General features: G+C 44.9%; 1 protein-coding gene across 7 annotated transcripts in view; it reads right to left on the reverse strand.

The window, feature by feature from the left end:
- Positions 1 to 2,501: 2,501 nt before the first annotated feature.
- LOC147098590 (adenosine kinase-like) overlaps positions 2,502 to 20,621 on the reverse strand; it is a 256,526-nt gene continuing 238,406 nt past the window's right edge. For 5 of the 7 annotated variants that reach the window (XM_085970459.1, XM_085970460.1, XM_085970461.1 and 2 more), the window contains 2 exons: positions 12,456 to 12,542; positions 2,502 to 3,483 (listed from right to left, as the gene is read on the reverse strand). In XM_085970459.1, the coding sequence (XP_085826585.1) occupies positions 3,359 to 3,483; positions 12,456 to 12,542 (212 nt within the window). In that variant the 3' untranslated portion in view covers positions 2,502 to 3,358. Of the gene's footprint in view, positions 3,484 to 6,080; positions 6,194 to 7,318; positions 7,447 to 12,455; positions 12,543 to 20,621 lie in introns of all 7 variants that reach the window. The other 2 variants (XR_015074198.1, XM_085970456.1) reach the window with 2 other exon arrangements.

Below are 20,621 nucleotides of genomic sequence, written 5' to 3' on the forward strand. Positions count from 1 at the left end.
ACTTTTAGTGATTTGTGTATCTGTACCCCATGATCTCTTTGCTCCTCTACCCCATTTAAACTCTTATTTTCCAAAGATTATGTGGCCTCCTTAATCATCCTGCCAAAATGCAACACCTCACACTTATCTATATTTAAATTAATTTGACATTTACACTCCATTCTGCAGGTTTATCAACATCATCTTGTATTTTTCCACAGTCTCCCTCAGTATTAACTATACCCCCTAATTTGGTGTTCCCCTCAAATTTTGAAATTGTACTTCCGATTCACAAGTCCAAATCATTTCTGTAAATGGTGATCAGCAGTTGTCCCAGCACCGATCCCGGTGGAACATCACTTCCCACTTTCTGCCAGTCTGAGTAACTAGCTTTTAGCCCTACTTTTGTTTTTGTAGCCAGCTTGCTATCCATTCTGCTACTTGTCCCCTGACTCCACATACTCTGACCGTAGTCATGCGCCGACTATGCGGTACCTTATCAAAGTATATTACATCTACTACAGTACCCGTGTCTACTCTCTCTTACTTCATCAAAGAATTCAATAAGGTTGATCGAGCATGACCGCCCCTTTTGAAATCCATGTTGACTATTCTTTATTATGTATATTTTCAGTTTCTCGATTTTTTTCTATAACATCTTTGAGTAAAGATTCCATTATCTTTCTTAAACCGACGTCAAGCTAACTGGTCGATAGGGAACTTGTTCTATCTCCCTTTTTAAATATAGGAATAACATTATCTGTTCACCAGTCCTCTGGCACTATACCGTTTTCTAATGAATTTTTATAATTATGTAATAGTGCCTCTGCTATCTCTTCCCTAGCTTCTTTTAGTATGCGTGGATGTAATCCATCCGGACCAGGGGTTTTATCCTCTCTAAGTTTAACTACTTTATCAATTATATCCCCTTTTCCTGTCTTAAATGTCTTGATATCTTTTTTGATCTCTTCTAATGTTAAGTCCACCCTGTTAGTCTCCCTGAGGCAAAGTGATTATTCAATATTTCTGCCATTTCGCTGTCATTACCTGTGAGTTTATCTTGTGCATCCCTTAGTAGCCCTATGCTGATTTTCCTTTTGTCATTTATTTAAAACACATTTTTTTCTATTTCAAATCATATTTCAAAATTATGATCACTGAATTCCTTGTCATGAGGGAAGCAATTAATTTTCCAGATCGATTATTCAAATGCATAACTGCGTTAACTGTTTTGTCAATCATTACTAACACTAAATGGAGAGTTGATAAATGCTTTTACCATTTTCAATTTCTTTTATGAAGTAGAGCAGGAAATAGATTTATAAATCAACTTTTTTTTAAAAAGTCGTGCATTGAGAACTGTTATGAAATTAAAATTGTAAAGTCACATCAGAACACCTCATACCATCAATATAATCACTAGAGTGATTGTAAAAAAAATTGATAGAATGTTATTATAATTGAATTTCAAAGATTCTAAATTTCACAATTTTGGAAAACAATTTTAAAAACACTTTCAAATGTTCTTTTAATTAGGCTTTTAAACTGGTATCCTATTTGTGTAACAGTATGATTAAAGTTGTATCCTTATTATTCATTTTCCAGATTTCTTCCCCCTAATTGGTCTGGGTTTTTGTCACCTCTCCTAAGAGATTACATGGCTCTAGGCAGGTGAGGAGTTTATTTATTGTAATGCACGACGTATGACAACTATATGGACCAGTGGGTCTTTATCTGTCCGTCATATTGTATGTTCATATAGTGATATTAATATTGCAAACTGCTGAATGGAGAACTGGGTGGAAACGGTGCACTTTACCTGTGAATTGTTAATGAGCTTCAATTCAGGTAACCAGTGCATAAAATCTACATGGGTTCCACCATTACTTTAGTCACCTAAGGTCTAACAGGTAAAAGATAAATTGAAATAGAAGTGTCATAGTTTTAGTGAAAGGCACTTTTGAAACCAGGATTGCAGTGTATTATTGAAGAAGTATTTCGAACATCGGGAAGCAGCTGATGCCATACTAATCTGGATGTTTGATGCTCTCACTGGGCACAAGATACCTTTCAGCCTGAAACTGAATAAGAACCAAGAATCATAAAAGACTGCAAAAGCAGTCCAACCTTGTTACAAATTCATAGGGACAAGCAAAGAAGTTCTCGTTACAGGTCAACTTTATTAAGATTTTTAAATCTTTCTTATTGACTATAACAGAGATCCTACCCCGACTTGGGGAAGTTGATTTGGAGAGGTTTAAGGTGAGGTTTCAATGAACGTGGTCTTTAAAAGTAGTATGCTACTTCTTGTTCTGTCCTAATTATTTTAAGTTTGTCTAATTACTTCCTGCACAATGAAAACTCAGAATTTAGTCAAAGTAGCAAAATGTTTTTTTCCCAAAACAAGTGAAACCACCAGTAGCTGAAGACTTGGGTACCATTTAAAATTCTAATAATGTCCAATAAATATGCAACTGTATTTAATTTCCTGAAAGAAAAATAACTAAAAGCAAGAAAACATCTACGAGAATCATCTTTGTTTATTGTCAATATCAAATTATAAAGATAAGAATGTTGTCATCTTAACTGTGTACAGTTGTTTTTCTTTGAACACTATTACATGCGTCCAAATAACTACAGAGCATCAGGATTTTAAAAACTGTGCGTTTGCAGGTTTGATTTGGTATTTCACAGCAAGATTTGCCTGCATAAATATTTCTGTGCCTCACTTTATTTTATTCACACTATATAAGTTTACTTTTCTGAACAAGCTCAAAAACAGAAGATACTGAGGTAATCTGCTAAACTGAAACCGTTTCATGATGATATGATGCACCACTTTTAAATGACAAACAGCTCGAGCTCAGTTACAACTCTCACTTCCGGCTAAGTTAAAAATTCACTGTCAGAATAAATTGAAGAATAACAAGTTATGCAATTTGCAGTTTTCTGCAGAAAATGGTCAACATTGTTTTTACCTCATGCTTTCGTCCATCACCAATGCCATAATTACTGTCAGGTGGATAATAAAATTAACTACTCAAACATTCACCATCTAAATCAACACTTCATGGTTTCATCTAGAGATGTAAACAAAAATCACAAAGGAACATTCAAGAAGACAGTTTTGACCATCAACTTGATCAAAACATTTTTAGACCTTGTCATCTACTGTTAAGATGTTCACATTTTCTAAATATGAATTTTAGTAACAGACTGACAAAAATGAATAAAAAGCTAAGTACAGAATTCTTAATGCAGGGTGTGGGAAGGAAGGAAAGAGAGAGAGGTTATTTAGTTTTAAATGGACAGCAGTCCCTGTTCTTAGATTTAACAAAGGATTTTTTGATCCCACTTATTTTTATATGAAATGAAAACATCAAAGAAAGTCTGGCACTTCTGGGAATGTGCAACCTGAACGCCTAATGATGACATTTGCTGCATAATGACCAGCATGGATGCATTTTTCCAAAGGTTGATCATAAACCAGCTGTGACAGAAAACCTGCAAAGAAAAACAGCAAAAATTAACTGTCAGCAAGAGCATTAAAAAAGTTTAAGTTTGCAACTAAATACACCACATTATCTTTGCCTCTTCAAAACTGGTCTGGGTTTTGGAACTTTGGCTCCATTAGAATCAAGACACATGGATATCACAGGTCATGGATACATGGTAGATACTTGATTGTATTTTCCATTTATAAAGCCAGCTGTTGTAAATCCCCAGCTCCACCCATTGGGTGGTAGCCAGGTTATCAAGGTCAGAAGTATTAAGAAATTAGTTAATTTGTGATTTGTTTGTTTTAAGAATGACATTTGAGCCAATCTAATGCAATGTGACATACTTTGAAGTTCGCTATTTCAAGGTGTGACAGACGCACATTGAAAATAGGCAGGTAGGTCCCCTGACTCCCTTGATGCTCAATGGATAAATGCATCATCTAGCATGGCATTAAGACACAGAAACCAGAAAATTCACTTGTTTGATCTCCTGGTCTGTGCTGAATTAGCAGATCTTAGGTGACAGTGGACTCACTTATAATTGGCCTCAGTGTACCCAGACTAGGGTGGTGCAGGAGAGGTCAGGACAGGTCTTGACTGTGATGCCTCCCACAGTTCAACAGTTTGCCAACATTCACTGTATTGAAGAATGCCCACTTAGGCAAGGTTCAAGAAATTGCTGGTGCCTGTAGTACCATGTCCACACATGGGTAACTGCTTGACAGAGAGAAGAGGAAAAAGGGAAAAAATAACACTGATCTTCATCCTTTCAAAGATAAGACAAAAATAGCTGTGCAATTTTGAATGGTAGCATGGTATTTCTCTCCAAATGCAGGGACATCCTTTTCCGCTATTCCTTATCTTATTAAATCTACTTCCAACAGTTATTCTTATTCTGGCCAACCATGATAGCATTTTATATTCCAAATGATCCATCAATGATTTGGTTAGGGTAAGAACAAACAACAAATATATTTAAGTTATGTAAACACAGACTTAATGGTGGTTTTTCTTCAAATATTCAAGTCATACATATTGTAAAAGCAATTTTCTTTTTAAAAGTTTATTAAATTAAATACTAATTAGGATAAGAGGCAAATAATTGTTTTTCATCATAACTTCTGACTGAAAATGAAGAAATCTGGTCACAAGCCAGACCTTTTAACATTTATATTTTTGAAGTATCACTTGGCACCCTTTTTCTTTCTTGAATAAGTACAGCCAAGACATGATGAAATGAAAAACTGCAACTAAATTTATCTACTCTGACACACTGCTGAGTACCAGTTTCCCTCTCTTTCAGTTAAATCAATACAGTGTTTGAGTAAACACAGTTAAAGCTTTATTAGCGTGGTCTGCTTGTTCTGTAACAGCGACTTGATGCTTTGGTTACAAATCAGCCTAACACACGCTATTGAATGGAGTAAAAGGGCAAATAATCAGTTATATATCGTGGCGGGTATCGCTCCCCCTGATAAAAGAACGGTAGCCAGCAAGAAAGAACGACTCCGTCAAACATCAGATGAGAGACACCCTCTGCATTGTCATACACCTACACCCAGCCGCCTAAAGTCAAGAAAGAGCTTCATGAACAGTGTTGTTCCATTACAATCAACCTCATCTGAAGCCCGCATCGCCTTGTGGAAAGATCGGCTCGCCAGTCTTGAACAACCCCCAGCGATGGAGATTTTACTTGATGAAAGCCTTCCCCCAGGAGCTAATTGCAACTGGGCAACCTGGAAGTGCCTTAACAGACTTAGGACACCGCGGTGCAGGTTGCTCAAAGGTGTCACTAAGCAAATGGGGATATTCAACCAGCCCGACAACTTGTGAATGTGGAACTGAGGCACAGACTATGCAACATCTCCTGCAATGCCAATCGTTAGAGGAACCCTGCACTGTTGCAGATCTTGCCGAATTCAACAACAAGGCGCAAAAATGTGTCCAGTTCTGGCTGGGCTATGTATAGACTGTCCGTGGACACGATAAGAAGATCAGGTGTTACTGAAACAAAGTACACAAAAACTGGAGCTCAGGTGAGCATCTATATATCATCATATTCAACAGTTAGCAATCCTCCAGAATTATGCAACACTAAGTACTATCGGCTTGGTTACCACACTCCCGACATGATTTACTGCAACATTTTTGCCAGAAATACAGCTTACTGGTAAGAGAATGATACAAAAAGAAACAAGATACTATTGAATTCTTGGTTTGTACTAATTATCGTAAGCTGCTTTAACTGAAAACACTGTCCGAGAAACATTATCCTACGAGACCAAGCATCCCGTAATTCTGAATAGCCTATTCCGCAGAGGCACGGAAACAATGAACCTAAATCGACAATAGTTGCAAGCAATTAGATGAACATGCAAAAATGTGGACATCTAACAAAAGGCACTGAACCACTAACATATTAGAAAATAAAACTATACTTAATTGCACTTTAAACACATTGGTGTTAGCTGGAGGTGATTTATAAAATGCCCGGTACAAAATGATGTATACATGGGAGCACAGTGCAGTGAGCAAGCCTTCGCGTTGGAAGGTATCAAATGATACATCAGACTAACTACACACAGTTGCTGATGAACATACTGAACCAGCATTAAACTTTATGCCCTTAGCGTTGTTATCCTTAAGTTACTCGTCTTTCATGCAGGTAATCCCATGGCTTAGTTGCAGTTTAGTGACAAACTGGGAACATCTTTCTAAAAGGGGAGGGGAGGAGCAAAGAAAAAAAAAGAGAGAAGGTAGCAATTTGTATAATGTCACTTTGGCCTCCGAAATGGGCATGGTTATAGCAAAAAAAAGTTAGTTAAAGATATTAAACTTCTAAAATAATAGAAGTTACATTACTTTAGAAAAAGAGTAAAATTAAAGGCACAGAAAGGGGGATGGAAGAAGAGCTAAAATAGAGGAAGATGGAGAATAGGAGGGACAGAGAGATGGCAGGATGAGAAGTAGTGTTTATATTCTTATTTGAATTGTGCTTTACATGTTTATTTTAGCATAAAAGACTTTTTGCACTATTTGAAGGGCAAGAGAGTTCTCCAGACCAACATTTATCTGTCAATCAACACCACCCAAATAGATTAACTTTAAAAAAAAATTGTTTATGGGATGTGGGCATCGCTGGCAATGCTAGCATTTATTGCCCATCCCTAACTGCACGCGAGAAGGTGGTGGTGAGCCGCCGCCTTGAACCGCTGCAGTCCGTGTGGTGAAGGTACACCCACGGTGCTGTTAGGTAGGGAGTTGCAGGATTTTGACCCAGCGACGATGAAGGATCGGCGATATATTTCCAAGTCAGGATGATGTGTGACTTGGAGGGGAATTGTGCTGTTCCCATGCGTCTGCTGCCCTTGTCCTTCTAGGTGGAAGAGGTGGCGGGTTTGGGAGGTGCTGCCGAAGAAGCCTTGGCGAGTTGCTGCAGTGCATCTTGTAGATGGTACAGACTGCAGCCACGGTACGCCGTTGGTGGAGGGAGTGAATGTTTAAGGTGGTGGATGGGGTGCCAATCAAGCGGGCTGCTTTGTCCTGGATGGTGTTGAGCATTCCATCACACTCCTTACTTGTGCCTTGTAGATGGTGGAAAGGCTTTGGGGAGTCAGGAGGTGAGACACTCGCTGTAGAATACCTAACCTCTGACCTGCTCTTGTTGCCACAGTATTTATGTGGCTGATCCAGTTAAGTTTCTGGTCAATGGTGACCCCCAGGATGTTAACGGTGGGGGATTCGGCGATGGTAATGCCGTTGAATGTCAAGGGGCGGTGGTTAGACTTTCGCTTGTTGGAGATAGTCATTGCCTGGCACTTCTGTGGCACGAATGTTACCTATTCATTTATCTAATTTCTGTTTGTGGGACCTCGATACATGCAAATTGTCTGGTGTGTTTGGCTGCATAACAACAGTGAAGACACTTCCAACGGTATTCATTGGCCATGAAGCGCTTTGGGAGAACCTGAGGACAACAAAGGTTCTATTATTAACGTAAGTTCTTTCCTTCTTTAATAAAGTAGGTTTATTACTATATTCCAATTATTTAAAAATGATAGTGCTTAAACTGAATAAAATTACAAAACCAGTCAAGCCAGGATTTTGCCTGGACCTGCTTACAGTTTAAGCATCAACTGAAAACTCTATAAATTGCCCCAGTTTTTGTGATGAACTCAACAATTTTGTATCCTTTGACATAAATGTGGTAAAAACTTACAAGGCAGCAACATTTTCCATTCATCTAGTTATTTATTGTAATCCTACAGGGAAATTAATTCAGCATAATGAATAAAAATCATTTCATGATATTATGTTGACTTCATAAGGAACAAAACTAAAATATAAAAGTGATGTTTTTTCTTTAATTTTTCCTCATGGTCCTCACCTACTTCTTCCAATTCAAATTTTCTTAATCCCACTGAGTTTGTGTTTATAGGATGTCTAAACTTCTATTTGATGAATTTGCTCACTACACCGTGCTTCTGTGCCTACTGTTTCTTTTGGATTTTATAAACAATATTGCCTAAAGGTGTCAATCTGAGCATCACATTGATGGTGTGAGCTGATCTCCAATAATATTAAAAGCCAGTTCACTCATTTAAGCTCATTCAAATTGCAATGAATATGCATTCTCTTAAAGAATAAAAACCCCACGGGAAAAGTGGCTAACAAGAGAAATTAAAGATAGTATTAGATTATAGGAAGCGGCTTATAATGTTGTAAAAAGGGTAGTAGGCCTGAGGATTGGGAGAATTTTAGAATTCAGCAAGGATAACTAAGACATTGATAAAGAAAGAGAAATAGAATGAGATTAAACTATCAAGAGACCTAAAAACAGATTGTAAAAACTCCTATAGGTATCTAAAAAGGAGAGATTAGCGAAAGTATGTGCGGGTCCCTTACAGGCAGAGACAAGAGAAATTATAATGGGGAATAAGGAAATGGCAGAGACATTAAACAAATACTTTGGCCAGAATTTTCCTCAGGAAGGCGGGTTGGGGGCGTGGGGCCTCTGAGGCGGCTGGGAAACCCGGGAGGCCGAGTTTCCCGCAGGCCCTGCCGACTTTAACGACAGGGTCTGATTTGAATGCGAGTCCTTGAATTCCTGCCCGCAGCCAGCCAGATTCAGAGGTCGGGACCCTGGATCCATGAGGTAGTTATAAAGCCACTTACCTCCTGGATGCAGCAGTTCCCGCCTCACTTTAACTGCCGGATTTCATGGATTGTGTGAAACCCGTTCACAAGCAGTTAAACACAAAATGGAGGATGAAAAAAAGAGGCTTCCAGCCTCATGACAATATTTAAATTAAGATACCGCACCCTGGGAGTGGGTTGGTTGCCCTCCCCCCGTCCCACCTCCGGTATAACCGGAAGCGGGCAGGTTGGAGTCGGGAATCCCATTTTTAACATTTTAACTGCCTCCACATTCCAAAGCCACTCGTTTTTTTTAAGGGGAAAATTCCAGCCTTTGTATCTGTCTTCATGGTAGAAGGCACAAAAACAAAATAGAGTGGGGAACCAGTGAGAATGAGGGACTTTAAAGAAATTAGTATGAGTAAACAAATAGTACTGGAGAAATTAATGGGACTGGAAGCCAACAAATCCCCTGGATCTGATGGCCTACATCCTAGGATTTTAAAAGAGGTGGCTACAGAGATAGTGGATACATTGGGTTTGACCTTCTAGAATTCCCTAGGATTTAGAATTGTCTCCGCAGACTGGAAGGTAGCAAATGTAACCCCACTATTCAAGAAAGGAGGGAGAGAGAAAACAGGGAGCTTTAGGCCAGTTAGCCTGACATTAGTACAGTAAACTCTTGTTTAAACGGCACTTAATCATCTTTAATAACCAGCAAAATAGATAACCGGTAATCTTGCCGAATCCATCCAGCACTCATTTTGCCGAGTCAGTCAGTGGTTTTTATTTTTGTTTGTGTTAAAAATTGCCTTGGTAGATATACCTCTCGGTTATCCAGAATTTATCAACCGGCACCATCCTGGTCCCGTAGGTGCCAGATAAGAAAGAGTTTACTGTAGTAGGGAAAATGCTAGAATCTATCATTAAGGATGTGGTAACAGGGCACTTAGAAAATCATAATATGATTAGGCAGAGTCAACACGGATTTATGAAAGGGAAATTATGTTTGACAAATAAGCTCAGAGTTTTTTGAGGTTGTAACTAGCAGGTAGATAAGCAGGAACCAGTGGATGTAGCGTATTTGGATTTTCAAAAAGCGTTCGGTAACATGCCACACAAGAGGTTATTACACAAAATTAAGGCTCATGGGATTGAAGTAATATATTAGCAAGGATTGAGGATTGGTTAACAGACAGAAAACAGAGAGTAGGAATAAACAGGTCATTTTCAGGTTGGCAGGCTGTAACGAGTAGGGTACTGCAAAGATCAGTGCTTGGACCTCAGCTATTTACAGTCTATATCAATGGCTGATCTACATCAATGGATGAGGGGACCAAGTGTAATGTATCAAAGTTTGGTGACGATGCAAAGTTAGGTGGGAAAGTAAGCTGTGAGGAGGATGCAAAGAGGCTGCATAGGGATATAGACAGGTTAAGTGAGTGGGCAAGAATGTGGCAGATAGAATATATGAAATGTGAAGTTATCCACTTTGGTAGGAAAAATAGAAAACTAGAATATTTTTTTTTAAAGTGAGAGACTGGGAAATGTTGGTGTTCAGAGGGACCTGGGTGTCCTTGTACACGAATCACAGAACGTTAACATGCAGGGATAGCAAGCAATTAGGAAAGCAAATGGTACATTAACCTTTATTGCAAAGGGATTGGAGTATAAGAGTAAAGAAGCCTTATTGCAATTATTTTGGGTCTTGGTGAGACCGCACCTGGAATACTGTGTACAGTTTTGGTCTCCTTACCTAAGGAAGGATATACTTGCCTTAGAGGGTGTGCAACAAAGGTTCACTAGATTGATTCCTGGGATGAGGGGATTGCCCTATGAGGAGAGATTGAGTAGACTAGGTCTATATTCTCTAGAGTTTAGAAGAATGAGAGGTGATCTGATTGAAACATAAAATTCTGAAGGGTAGCTTGACAGGGTAGATGCTGGGAGGATGTTTCCCCTGGCTGGGGAGTCTAGAACCAAGGGTCACCATCTCAGAATAAGGGGTCAGCCAGTTAGGACTGAGGTGAGGAGAAATTTCTTAAGTCAAAAGGGTTGTGAATCTTTGGAACTCTCTACCCCAGAGGGCTGTGGAGGCTCAGTCATTGAGTATATTCAAGACAGAGATCGATAGATTTTTGGATACTAAGGGAATCAAGGGATATGGGGACAGTGCAGGAAGGTGGAGTTGAGGTAGAAGATCAGCCATGATTGTATTGAATGGCGGAGCAGACTCAGAGGGCCGAATGGCCGACTCCTGCTCCTAATTCTTACGTTCTGTTTGCACAGCATTCAACTACATATGTTATCAGTTAAATCTTTGGTGAAGTACCTCAATGATACAGTATGTTAGCAGTCTAAAATGCTGTACCACAGATTAGCAGGTTGTGCATTTACACTGCAGCCCACAATTCTCCATGTGGTAAGCTTCTGTTCTCAGGACCATCGGGAAGTTGCAGATCCTGAGAAAGGGAACCGACAATCGGAAAGTAAGTCATCAGAGACGGTTCTGGTGCTTGTCCTACAGTGGTAGACTCAAAAGTGCTGTCAGGGGACCATGAAGCAAATCATCCACCTACCCTTTTGGTTGAGGAATTACATATTATATAAAATCTACAGCACAGAAACAGACCATTTGGCCCAACTGGTCTATGCCAGAATTTATATTCCACATGAGCCTCTTTTCAATCTAAGTACTTCTTCCCATCCTGCCCCATATTTCTTTATTCCCTTCTCCCTCGTGTATGCTTCAAGTCTCCCCCTAAATGCATCAATGCTAGCTGCTTCACCTAATCCAAATGGCAGCAAATTCCACATTCTCCAAAAATAAATTCCTCCTAAACTCATTATTTGATCTGTTAGTGTCTATCTTATATTTATGCTCCCTTGTTCTGGGCACACACGGGTGGAAAACAATTTCTCCATGTCCACCCTATCAAGCCCCTTCATCATTTTAAATACCTCTCAGGTCTCCTCTTAGTCTTCTCTTTTCCAGAGATCAGAGCTCCAGCCTGCTCAAGCTTTCCCGATTGCATCTTCTAAATTCTGCTAACATCCTCGTAAATCTTTTCTGCACTTTCTCCAGTGCTTCACTGTCCTTTTTGTAGCATGGAGACCAGAAGTGTACATCGTACTCCAAGTGTGGTTTAACCATGGTTCTATATAAATTTATCATCTTCCCGTTTCTGTATTCTGTTCCTCGAGAAATGAACCCCAGTAATTTGTTTGCACGCTTTATGGGCTCAGCAACTCGCGTTATTATTTTTAGCAATTAGTGCACCTGTATTTCTGGATATCTTTGTTCTTCTACCCCATTTTGTTCCTTACCTTCTAGGAATAAGTGGCTTCCTTATTCCTCCCACCAAAATGAACCACTTCACACTTTGCTATATTAACTTTCATATGCGTTTTATCCACCCACTCAGAAAGCCTGTTTATGTCTTCCTCTGTATTGGTGCAGTTCCCCATATTATTAGCGATACCCCCCAATTTGGTATCATTTTCAAATTTCAACACCGTACCTCCAATTCCTGAGTCCAAATCATTTATGTATATGGTAAACAACAGTGGTCCTTTTGACTATTACAATTCTAATGATACAAATGTCTACAAGTATACAGATATTTTGTAAATCTGCATCAAAAATTAAATGCCAGGTTAAATATTTCCAGTTACAATTTGGCACAAATCAGATTTATACTGTTTGTTAGAGTAATTGCCCCTGTACTGGTTTGAGTAAGAATAGGAAGGTAATAAACATGCAGTGTTCAAGTCACCACTGCATTTTTCACAAAATTACATTATTTGGCATATAACTTACATAATACTAGTGATATTTACCTCCAACAAAGGCATCGCCAGCTCCATTAGTATCGACAATCTCATCTTGTTTGATATCGAGGACATGGATGGCCGTTACATCATCAGCTGTGAGAAAGAAGGAAAATTATGTAAATAGATGAATTTTAATCAGGTATTATGATGAAAAATAGTAATTAAATCATAATATTGCTTTATTATTTTAAAATGTTAGTGTTACTAATGCATACAATAGTGCAAGATGTTTTAAAATTAATTTTAAAAAATCTTTTGTTTAACTCTTCTGAAAGTAAAGCTCTGCTGCAACTGTCACCTCTTCAGAGTCTGCTTATGCAATGATACATGAGCAAGATAACAAAAGTTACAAGATTCAGATAAACTACTGAGCAGCTTTGTTATATATTCCCAGAAGACAAACTAGATCCTGAACACAGAGGAGATACAACAGAAGCAGAAAAAATAATGCTGCAGCAAATACCCAGGCCAGCTATCTCTGTTTCCAAATACCATCACCTCTATTCAACTGGAGACATAACACGGTGTTGTGGCATCTTGCTGTTTTACTACAATTACAATCAGGATGGAGATTTCTTAAAAATGGTACAGATCTAGAAAACAACACTTACAAATGAATACAGGGCAGAGCTGTGCTGTGTAGCAAAATCTGTGCTATAAAATGCAAATTACTTAGACTCTCTCTTTTGTACGTTATTTGACCTTTATCCATTTTAATTGATGTTCTGACACACACAGAATAAATGCCCATACTCAATGCTAATGAGGGGATAAAACATGCTCATCCAAGCTGATTTACTGACATTAACATGTTTTCACACCTGGGTAATTACATTTAATGTGCCTTTAATCGCATAGTCAACAAACGTTTGTTTTCAGATTCCTGGTAGTAGTTTGCAGAAAATTAAAAATGAGCTTCCCTTCCTCCACATCCACAAATTGATTTTTCTCTCTGCTTTGTGTTTTTCTTAAGTTCTCTCCTCTCTCTCTCTCTGGTCCATGCAAGCCACTTATCATTCCCCAACTGAGATGGGCAGCAAGCAACCTGTTCTCAAGTCCACACTAATGCTGCTCTTCAATCAGTTTCTAGGAGGTGCTGGAACAATGGAAGTGGACCTGATCTAAATACTTTTTTAGACTTTCTACAGACTTCATTACCGAAGCAAAATGAAAGATTTTGATAGTAATCAGATAGACGTCTTAGATAGGCTACAATAACAGATAATTCCCCAAGGATAGATGCTATTTATCAGAGTTTTGAGAGTGATTGAGGAGATGAGAGAGGCACTGGCAATCATAATGAGGGAGCCACTGGACACTGTGGAGGTACCAGTAGACTGGAAATACGTGAACGTGGTAACCAAGGAGGACAAAACCAACGAAGAGGGAGGAAGATTCTGCATTTACACAGCACTACTCACCCCAAAGTGCTTCATAGCCAATGAAGCGTTATGAAATGTATGTAAAAAAGAACTCGCATTTATATGACACCTTTTATGACTTCACGATGTCCCAAAGTGCTTCACAGCCAATTAAATACTTTGAAGCGTATTATGTGTTGTAATGCTGGGAAACACAGAAGCCAATTTGCACACAGCAATGTCTCTCAAACAGAAATGAGATAAATGACCAGATAATCGGTTCTGGCAGCGTTGGTTGAGGGAGAAGTATTGACTCGGACACCGGGCGAATTCTACCACTTTTCTCCAAATAGTGCCATGGGATCATTTACATCCACCTGAGAGGCAAACAGGACCTCGGTTTAATGTCTCACCTGAAATTTGTCACCTTCAACAGTGCAGCACTCCCTCAATACTGCACTGAAGTGTCAGCTTAGAGTATGTTCTCATGTCTCTAGCGTGGGGCTTGAACCCACAGCCTCCTGAATCAGATGTGGGAGTTCTACCACTGAGCCAAGGCTGACAAACTGCTAGTCAACATAGATTCAGAAGTGGAAGATTCTACTTAATCAACCTCCTTGACTTCTTTGAGGTTGTGACAACCCAAATGGACTAGTGTAAGCCTGATAACGTGGTGATCTAGACTTCCAAAAGACATTGACAAAACTCCACACGAAAGGGTTCAGTACTGGAACTACTACGGTTTCTAATTTACATTAATGACCTGAATTTAGATGATACCAAATCAGGAGGGTCATTTGGATGAAATACATCATCAGAGCAGTAGAATTTAAATCAGAGGAAGTTGTGACCAACTGCAAAGTATTCTGGTCAGATTGCACTTTTGAGTAATGCATCCAGTTCAGGTCACTGAGACACATGGTTAACACTGAAACACTTGAGGTAGTGCAGAGAAGAACCACAAAGCTGATTCCTAGTGACAAAGGGAAAGACTGCAAAGAATTAGTCTTTTCAGCCTGTAAAGGAGGCGTCTGATAGGTGATCTTATAGAGGTACTTAAATAGTGAGGGAATGGAAAAGGTAAATCTGGAATATTACTTTAAATTAAATTGAAAGAGTAGTCCAAAGGGAGTCATTCAAGACAGTAAAGGGTAAATTAAAGACTGGCAATCAGGAAATTCCTGTTCACACAAAGAGTGAATAATGTATGGAATTGAGTTCCAGATAAAGTAGTGCAGGAAAAACCTCGGAATCATTTAAGAAATAACTAGATGCTGTAATTGAGGGGTGGCGGGTAGCTCCAGCATCTCTCTTAACGGATGAATTAAAATGGGTTGAATGACATTCCTCATCCATAATTATCACGTGCTCGAAATTTTCCTTCTCTCACTCAGCAGATGTTTCTTCTTAAACAAGCTAAGATTAAGAACTACTCTAATCTAGGAGAACCTATTTTCATTCCCTGTACCTCTTTCTTAAGAAACTTACTTTTCACTACTTGCAATAAACTTTTATTCAAATCCTCTCTATTTTGTCTCAATCTCATCTGTCAACAAGAAAAATATAGCGCTGATAACATGTTTTTGAAGACTGTAGGTCATTGTAGACCATAAACATAAACAGAGCTCAAATTTTATTCTCTTGTAATTCATCATAAATCAAGTGCACCTTTGCTATGTGGAGCTAACAGGTAAATTAACACGAATGACACCGAACAGGAAAAGTAACCAGGCTTAAGAGTTGAAATGAGTAAACTGACTCATGAATGTTTCCGAACAGCCTGCTTTTCATTTGGATCCCAAGTAGGTTATGATCTGTATGAAAAATAAAATGCAACTCTGGAAGTACATAACCGATTGTATTTACACTTCATGCACAAGAGAGTCAACCAATTAGTTACACTAACAGCCTCTCTAGATTAATTCCCAATTTCAAAACTATGAAGTTAAAACATTCCCACCTTTTAGGATAAATATTATTACAGTATGCCCCTTGGCTTTGAAACCTGCAAGTGATGGTGTTTCGTGCAGTTGTATTGCACAGAAACTTGCATCTGGAGGATAAATGGTCGTCTCTTCCCTCCCAATATCACAGTCATACTTAAAATTCATCTATTTAAAGTAGTAATTATTTATGCTAACCTGCTCTTCATGAGGTGGAATACATATTGAAAGTCTAGAAACAATTTACAAGGCCCGAGTGGGGAGCCATTAAACTGCTGTTCTCCGTGGGGAAAAAAGCAGATCTTGTTTGCCTATCAGTTCTGACATCAGTGAGATTTTCAATCGTAAGAAACAGCTGACAAGACAAGTCAGCTCTTTTCTATCATTCAAAGTGTTGAAATGGCACAGCAGGCCACCTAAGTTCTAAACTTTAAGTTGGCTATAGATGACAGCAGCATGAAGGATGCAAGATAACTTATTTCAAGAGTACTCGCTACTAGCACCAAACTAGAAACTGGCAGCAGTCTACCACACATTTGATGTCAATGCGACGAGAAAGATTATGCTGCACCGATGCCAATTGTGCTGGAAAACAGAGGCAAATATTTTTAACATGTTCCTCCTTTAGGTTGTGAAGATGCATATACAGTAACAACACAAGCCTTATATCAAGTACTAGCTGAGGGGGGCCGGCGGTGCCGAGGCTTTTTCGAGGGCATGTTGTTGTTGGAAGAGAGAGAGAAAGCGAGGTGGGGGGGGGGGGGGGGGGGGGGGGGGAGAAAGAGAGAGAGAGAGAGAGAGCGCGAGTGGGGGGGGGGGGGAAGAGAGAGAGAGAGCGCGAGTGGGGGGGGGGGAAGAGAGAGAGAGAGAGAGAGAGCGAGTGGGGGGTGGGGGGAAAAGAGAGAGAGAGAGCGAGCGACTGGGGGGGGAAGAGCGAGCGACTGGGGGGGAAGAGCGAGCGACTGGGGGGGAAGAGCGAGCGACTGGGGGGGGAAGAGCGAGCGACTGGGGGGGAAGAGCGAGCGACTGGGGGGGAAGAGCGAGCGACTGGGGGGGGAGAGCGAGCGACTGGGGGGGGAGAGCGAGCGACTGGGGGGGAGAGCGAGCGACTGGCGGGGAGAGCGAGCGACTGGCGGGGAGAGCGAGCGACTGGCGGGGAGAGCGAGCGACTGGCGGGGAGAGCGAGCGACTGGCGGGGAGAGCGAGCGACTGGCGGGGAGAGCGAGCGACTGGCGGGGGGAGAGAGAGCGACTGGCGGGGAGAGAGAGAGCGACTGGCGGGGAGAGAGAGCGACTGGCGGGAGAGAGAGCGACTGGCGGGGAGAGAGAGCGACTGGCGGGGAGAGAGAGCGACTGGCGGGGAGAGAGAGCGACTGGCGGGGAGAGAGAGCGACTGGCGGGGAGAGAGAGCGACTGGCGGGGAGAGAGAGCGACTGGCGGGGAGAGAGAGCGACTGGCGGGGAGAGAGAGCGACTGGCGGGGAGAGAGAGCGACTGGCGGGGAGAGAGAGCGACTGGCGGGGAGAGAGAGAGCGACTGGCGGGGAGAGAGAGCGACTGGCGGGGAGAGAGAGCGACTGGCGGGGAGAGAGAGCGACTGGCGGGGAGAGAGAGCGACTGGCGGGGAGAGAGAGCGACTGGCGGGGAGAGAGAGCGACTGGCGGGGAGAGAGAGCGACTGGCGGGGAGAGAGAGCGACTGGCGGGGAGAGAGAGCGACTGGCGGGGAGAGAGAGCGACTGGCGGGGAGAGAGAGCGACTGGCGGGGAGAGAGAGCGACTGGCGGGGAGAGAGAGCGACTGGCGGGGAGAGAGAGCGACTGGCGGGGAGAGAGAGCGACTGGCGGGGAGAGAGAGCGACTGGCGGGGAGAGAGAGCGACTGGCGGGGAGAGAGAGCGACTGGCGGGGAGAGAGAGCGACTGGCGGGGGAGAGAGAGCGACTGGCGGGGAGAGAGAGCGACTGGCGGGGAGAGAGAGCGACTGGCGGGGAGAGAGAGCGACTGGCGGGGAGAGAGAGCGACTGGCGGGGAGAGAGAGCGACTGGCGGGGAGAGAGAGCGACTGGCGGGGAGAGAGAGCGACTGGCGGGGAGAGAGAGCGACTGGCGGGGAGAGAGAGCGACTGGCGGGGAGAGAGAGCGACTGGCGGGGAGAGAGAGCGACTGGCGGGGAGAGAGAGCGACTGGCGGGGAGAGAGAGCGACTGGCGGGGAGAGAGAGCGACTGGCGGGAGAGAGAGCGACTGGCGGGGAGAGAGAGCGACTGGCGGGGAGAGAGAGCGACTGGCGGGGAGAGAGAGCGACTGGCGGGGAGAGAGAGCGACTGGCGGGGAGAGAGAGCGACTGGCGGGGAGAGAGAGCGACTGGCGGGGAGAGAGAGCGACTGGCGGGGAGAGAGAGCGACTGGCGGGGAGAGAGAGCGACTGGCGGGGAGAGAGAGCGACTGGCGGGGAGAGAGAGCGACTGGCGGGGAGAGAGAGCGACTGGCGGGGAGAGAGAGCGACTGGCGGGGAGAGAGAGCGACTGGCGGGGAGAGAGAGCGACTGGCGGGGAGAGAGAGCGACTGGCGGGGAGAGAGAGCGACTGGCGGGGAGAGAGAGCGACTGGCGGGGAGAGAGAGCGACTGGCGGGGAGAGAGAGCGACTGGCGGGGAGAGAGAGCGACTGCGGGGAGAGAGAGCGACTGGCGGGGAGAGAGAGCGACTGGCGGGGAGAGAGAGCGACTGGCGGGGAGAGAGAGCGACTGGCGGGGAGAGAGAGCGACTGGCGGGGAGAGAGAGCGACTGGCGGGGAGAGAGAGCGACTGGCGGGGAGAGAGAGCGACTGGCGGGGAGAGAGAGCGACTGGCGGGGAGAGAGAGCGACTGGCGGGGAGAGAGAGCGACTGGCGGGGAGAGAGAGCGACTGGCGGGGAGAGAGAGCGACTGGCGGGGAGAGAGAGCGACTGGCGGGGAGAGAGAGCGACTGGCGGGGAGAGAGAGCGACTGGCGGGGAGAGAGAGCGACTGGCGGGGAGAGAGAGCGACTGGCGGGGAGAGAGAGCGACTGGCGGGGAGAGAGAGCGACTGGCGGGGAGAGAGAGCGACTGGCGGGGAGAGAGAGCGACTGGCGGGGAGAGAGAGAGCGACTGGCGGGGAGAGAGAGCGACTGGCGGGGAGAGAGAGCGACTGGCGGGGAGAGAGAGCGACTGGCGGGGAGAGAGAGAGCGACTGGCGGGGAGAGAGAGAGCGACTGGCGGGGAGAGAGAGCGACTGGCGGGGAGAGAGAGAGCGACTGGCGGGGAGAGAGAGAGCGACTGGCGGGGAGAGAGAGAGCGACTGGCGGGGAGAGAGAGAGCGACTGGGGGGGAGAGAGAGAGCGACTGGGGGGGAGAGAGAGCGACTGGGGGGAGAGAGAGAGCGACTGGGGGGGAGAGAGAGAGCGACTGGGGGGGGAGAGAGAGAGCGACTGGGGGGGAGAGAGAGAGCGACTGGGGGGGAGAGAGAGAGCGACTGGGGGGGGAGAGAGAGAGCGACTGGGGGGGAGAGAGAGAGCGACTGGGGGGGAGAGAGAGAGCGACTGGGGGGGAGAGAGAGAGCGACTGGGGGGGGAGAGAGAGAGCGACTGGGGGGGAGAGAGAGAGCGACTGGGGGGGAAGAGAGAGAGCGACTGGGGGGGAAGAGAGAGAGCGACTGGGGGGGAGAGAGAGAGCGACTGGGGGGGAAGAGAGAGAGCGACTGGGGGGGAAGAGAGAGAGCGACTGGGGGGGAAGAGAGAGAGCGACTGGGGGGGAAGAGAGAGAGCGACTGGGGGGAAGAGAGAGAGCGACTGGGGGGGAAGAGAGAGAGCGACTGGGGGGGAAGAGAGAGAGCGACTGGGGGGGAAGAGAGAGAGCGACTGGGGGGGAAGAGAGAGAGCGACTGGGGGGAAGAGAGAGAGCGACTGGGGGGGAAGAGAGAGAGCGACTGGGGGGGAAGAGAGAGAGCGACTGGGGGGGAAGAGAGAGAGCGACTGGGGGGGAAGAGAGAGAGCGACTGGGGGGGAAGAGAGAGAGCGACTGGGGGGGAAGAGAGAGAGCGACTGGGGGGGAAGAGAGAGAGCGACTGGGGGGAAGAGAGAGAGCGACTGGGGGGGGAAGAGAGAGAGCGACTGGGGGGGAAGAGAGAGAGCGACTGGGGGGGAAGAGAGAGAGCGACTGGGGGGGAAGAGAGAGAGCGACTGGGGGGGAAGAGAGAGAGCGACTGGGGGGGAAGAGAGAGAGCGACTGGGGGGGAAGAGAGAGAGCGACTGGGGGGGAAGAGAGAGAGCGACTGGGGGGGAAGAGAGAGAGCGACTGGGGGGGAAGAGAGAGAGCGACTGGGGGGGAAGAGAGAGAGCGACTGGGGGGGAAGAGAGAGAGCGACTGGGGGGGAAGAGAGAGAGCGACTGGGGGGGAAGAGAGAGAGCGACTGGGGGGGAAGAGAGAGAGCGACTGGGGGGGAAGAGAGAGAGCGACTGGGGGGGAAGAGAGAGAGCGACTGGGGGGGAAGAGAGAGAGCGACTGGGGGGGAAGAGAGAGAGCGACTGGGGGGGAAGAGAGAGAGCGACTGGGGGGGAAGAGAGAGAGCGACTGGGGGGGAAGAGAGAGAGCGACTGGGGGGGAAGAGAGAGAGCGACTGGGGGGGAAGAGAGAGAGCGACTGGGGGGGGAAGAGAGAGAGCGACTGGGGGGGAAGAGAGAGAGCGACTGGGGGGGAAGAGAGAGAGCGACTGGGGGGGAAGAGAGAGAGCGACTGGGGGGGAAGAGAGAGAGCGACTGGGGGGGAAGAGAGAGAGCGACTGGGGGGGGAAGAGAGAGAGCGACTGGGGGGGAAGAGAGAGAGCGACTGGGGGGGAAGAGAGAGAGAGCGACTGGGGGGGAAG

The sequence above is a fragment of the Somniosus microcephalus genome, chromosome 29, assembly GCF_052327205.1.
Source record: "Somniosus microcephalus isolate GS21.2 chromosome 29, FLI_Smic_1.0, whole genome shotgun sequence".
NCBI classification, from domain to species: Eukaryota; Metazoa; Chordata; class Chondrichthyes; order Squaliformes; family Somniosidae; genus Somniosus; species Somniosus microcephalus.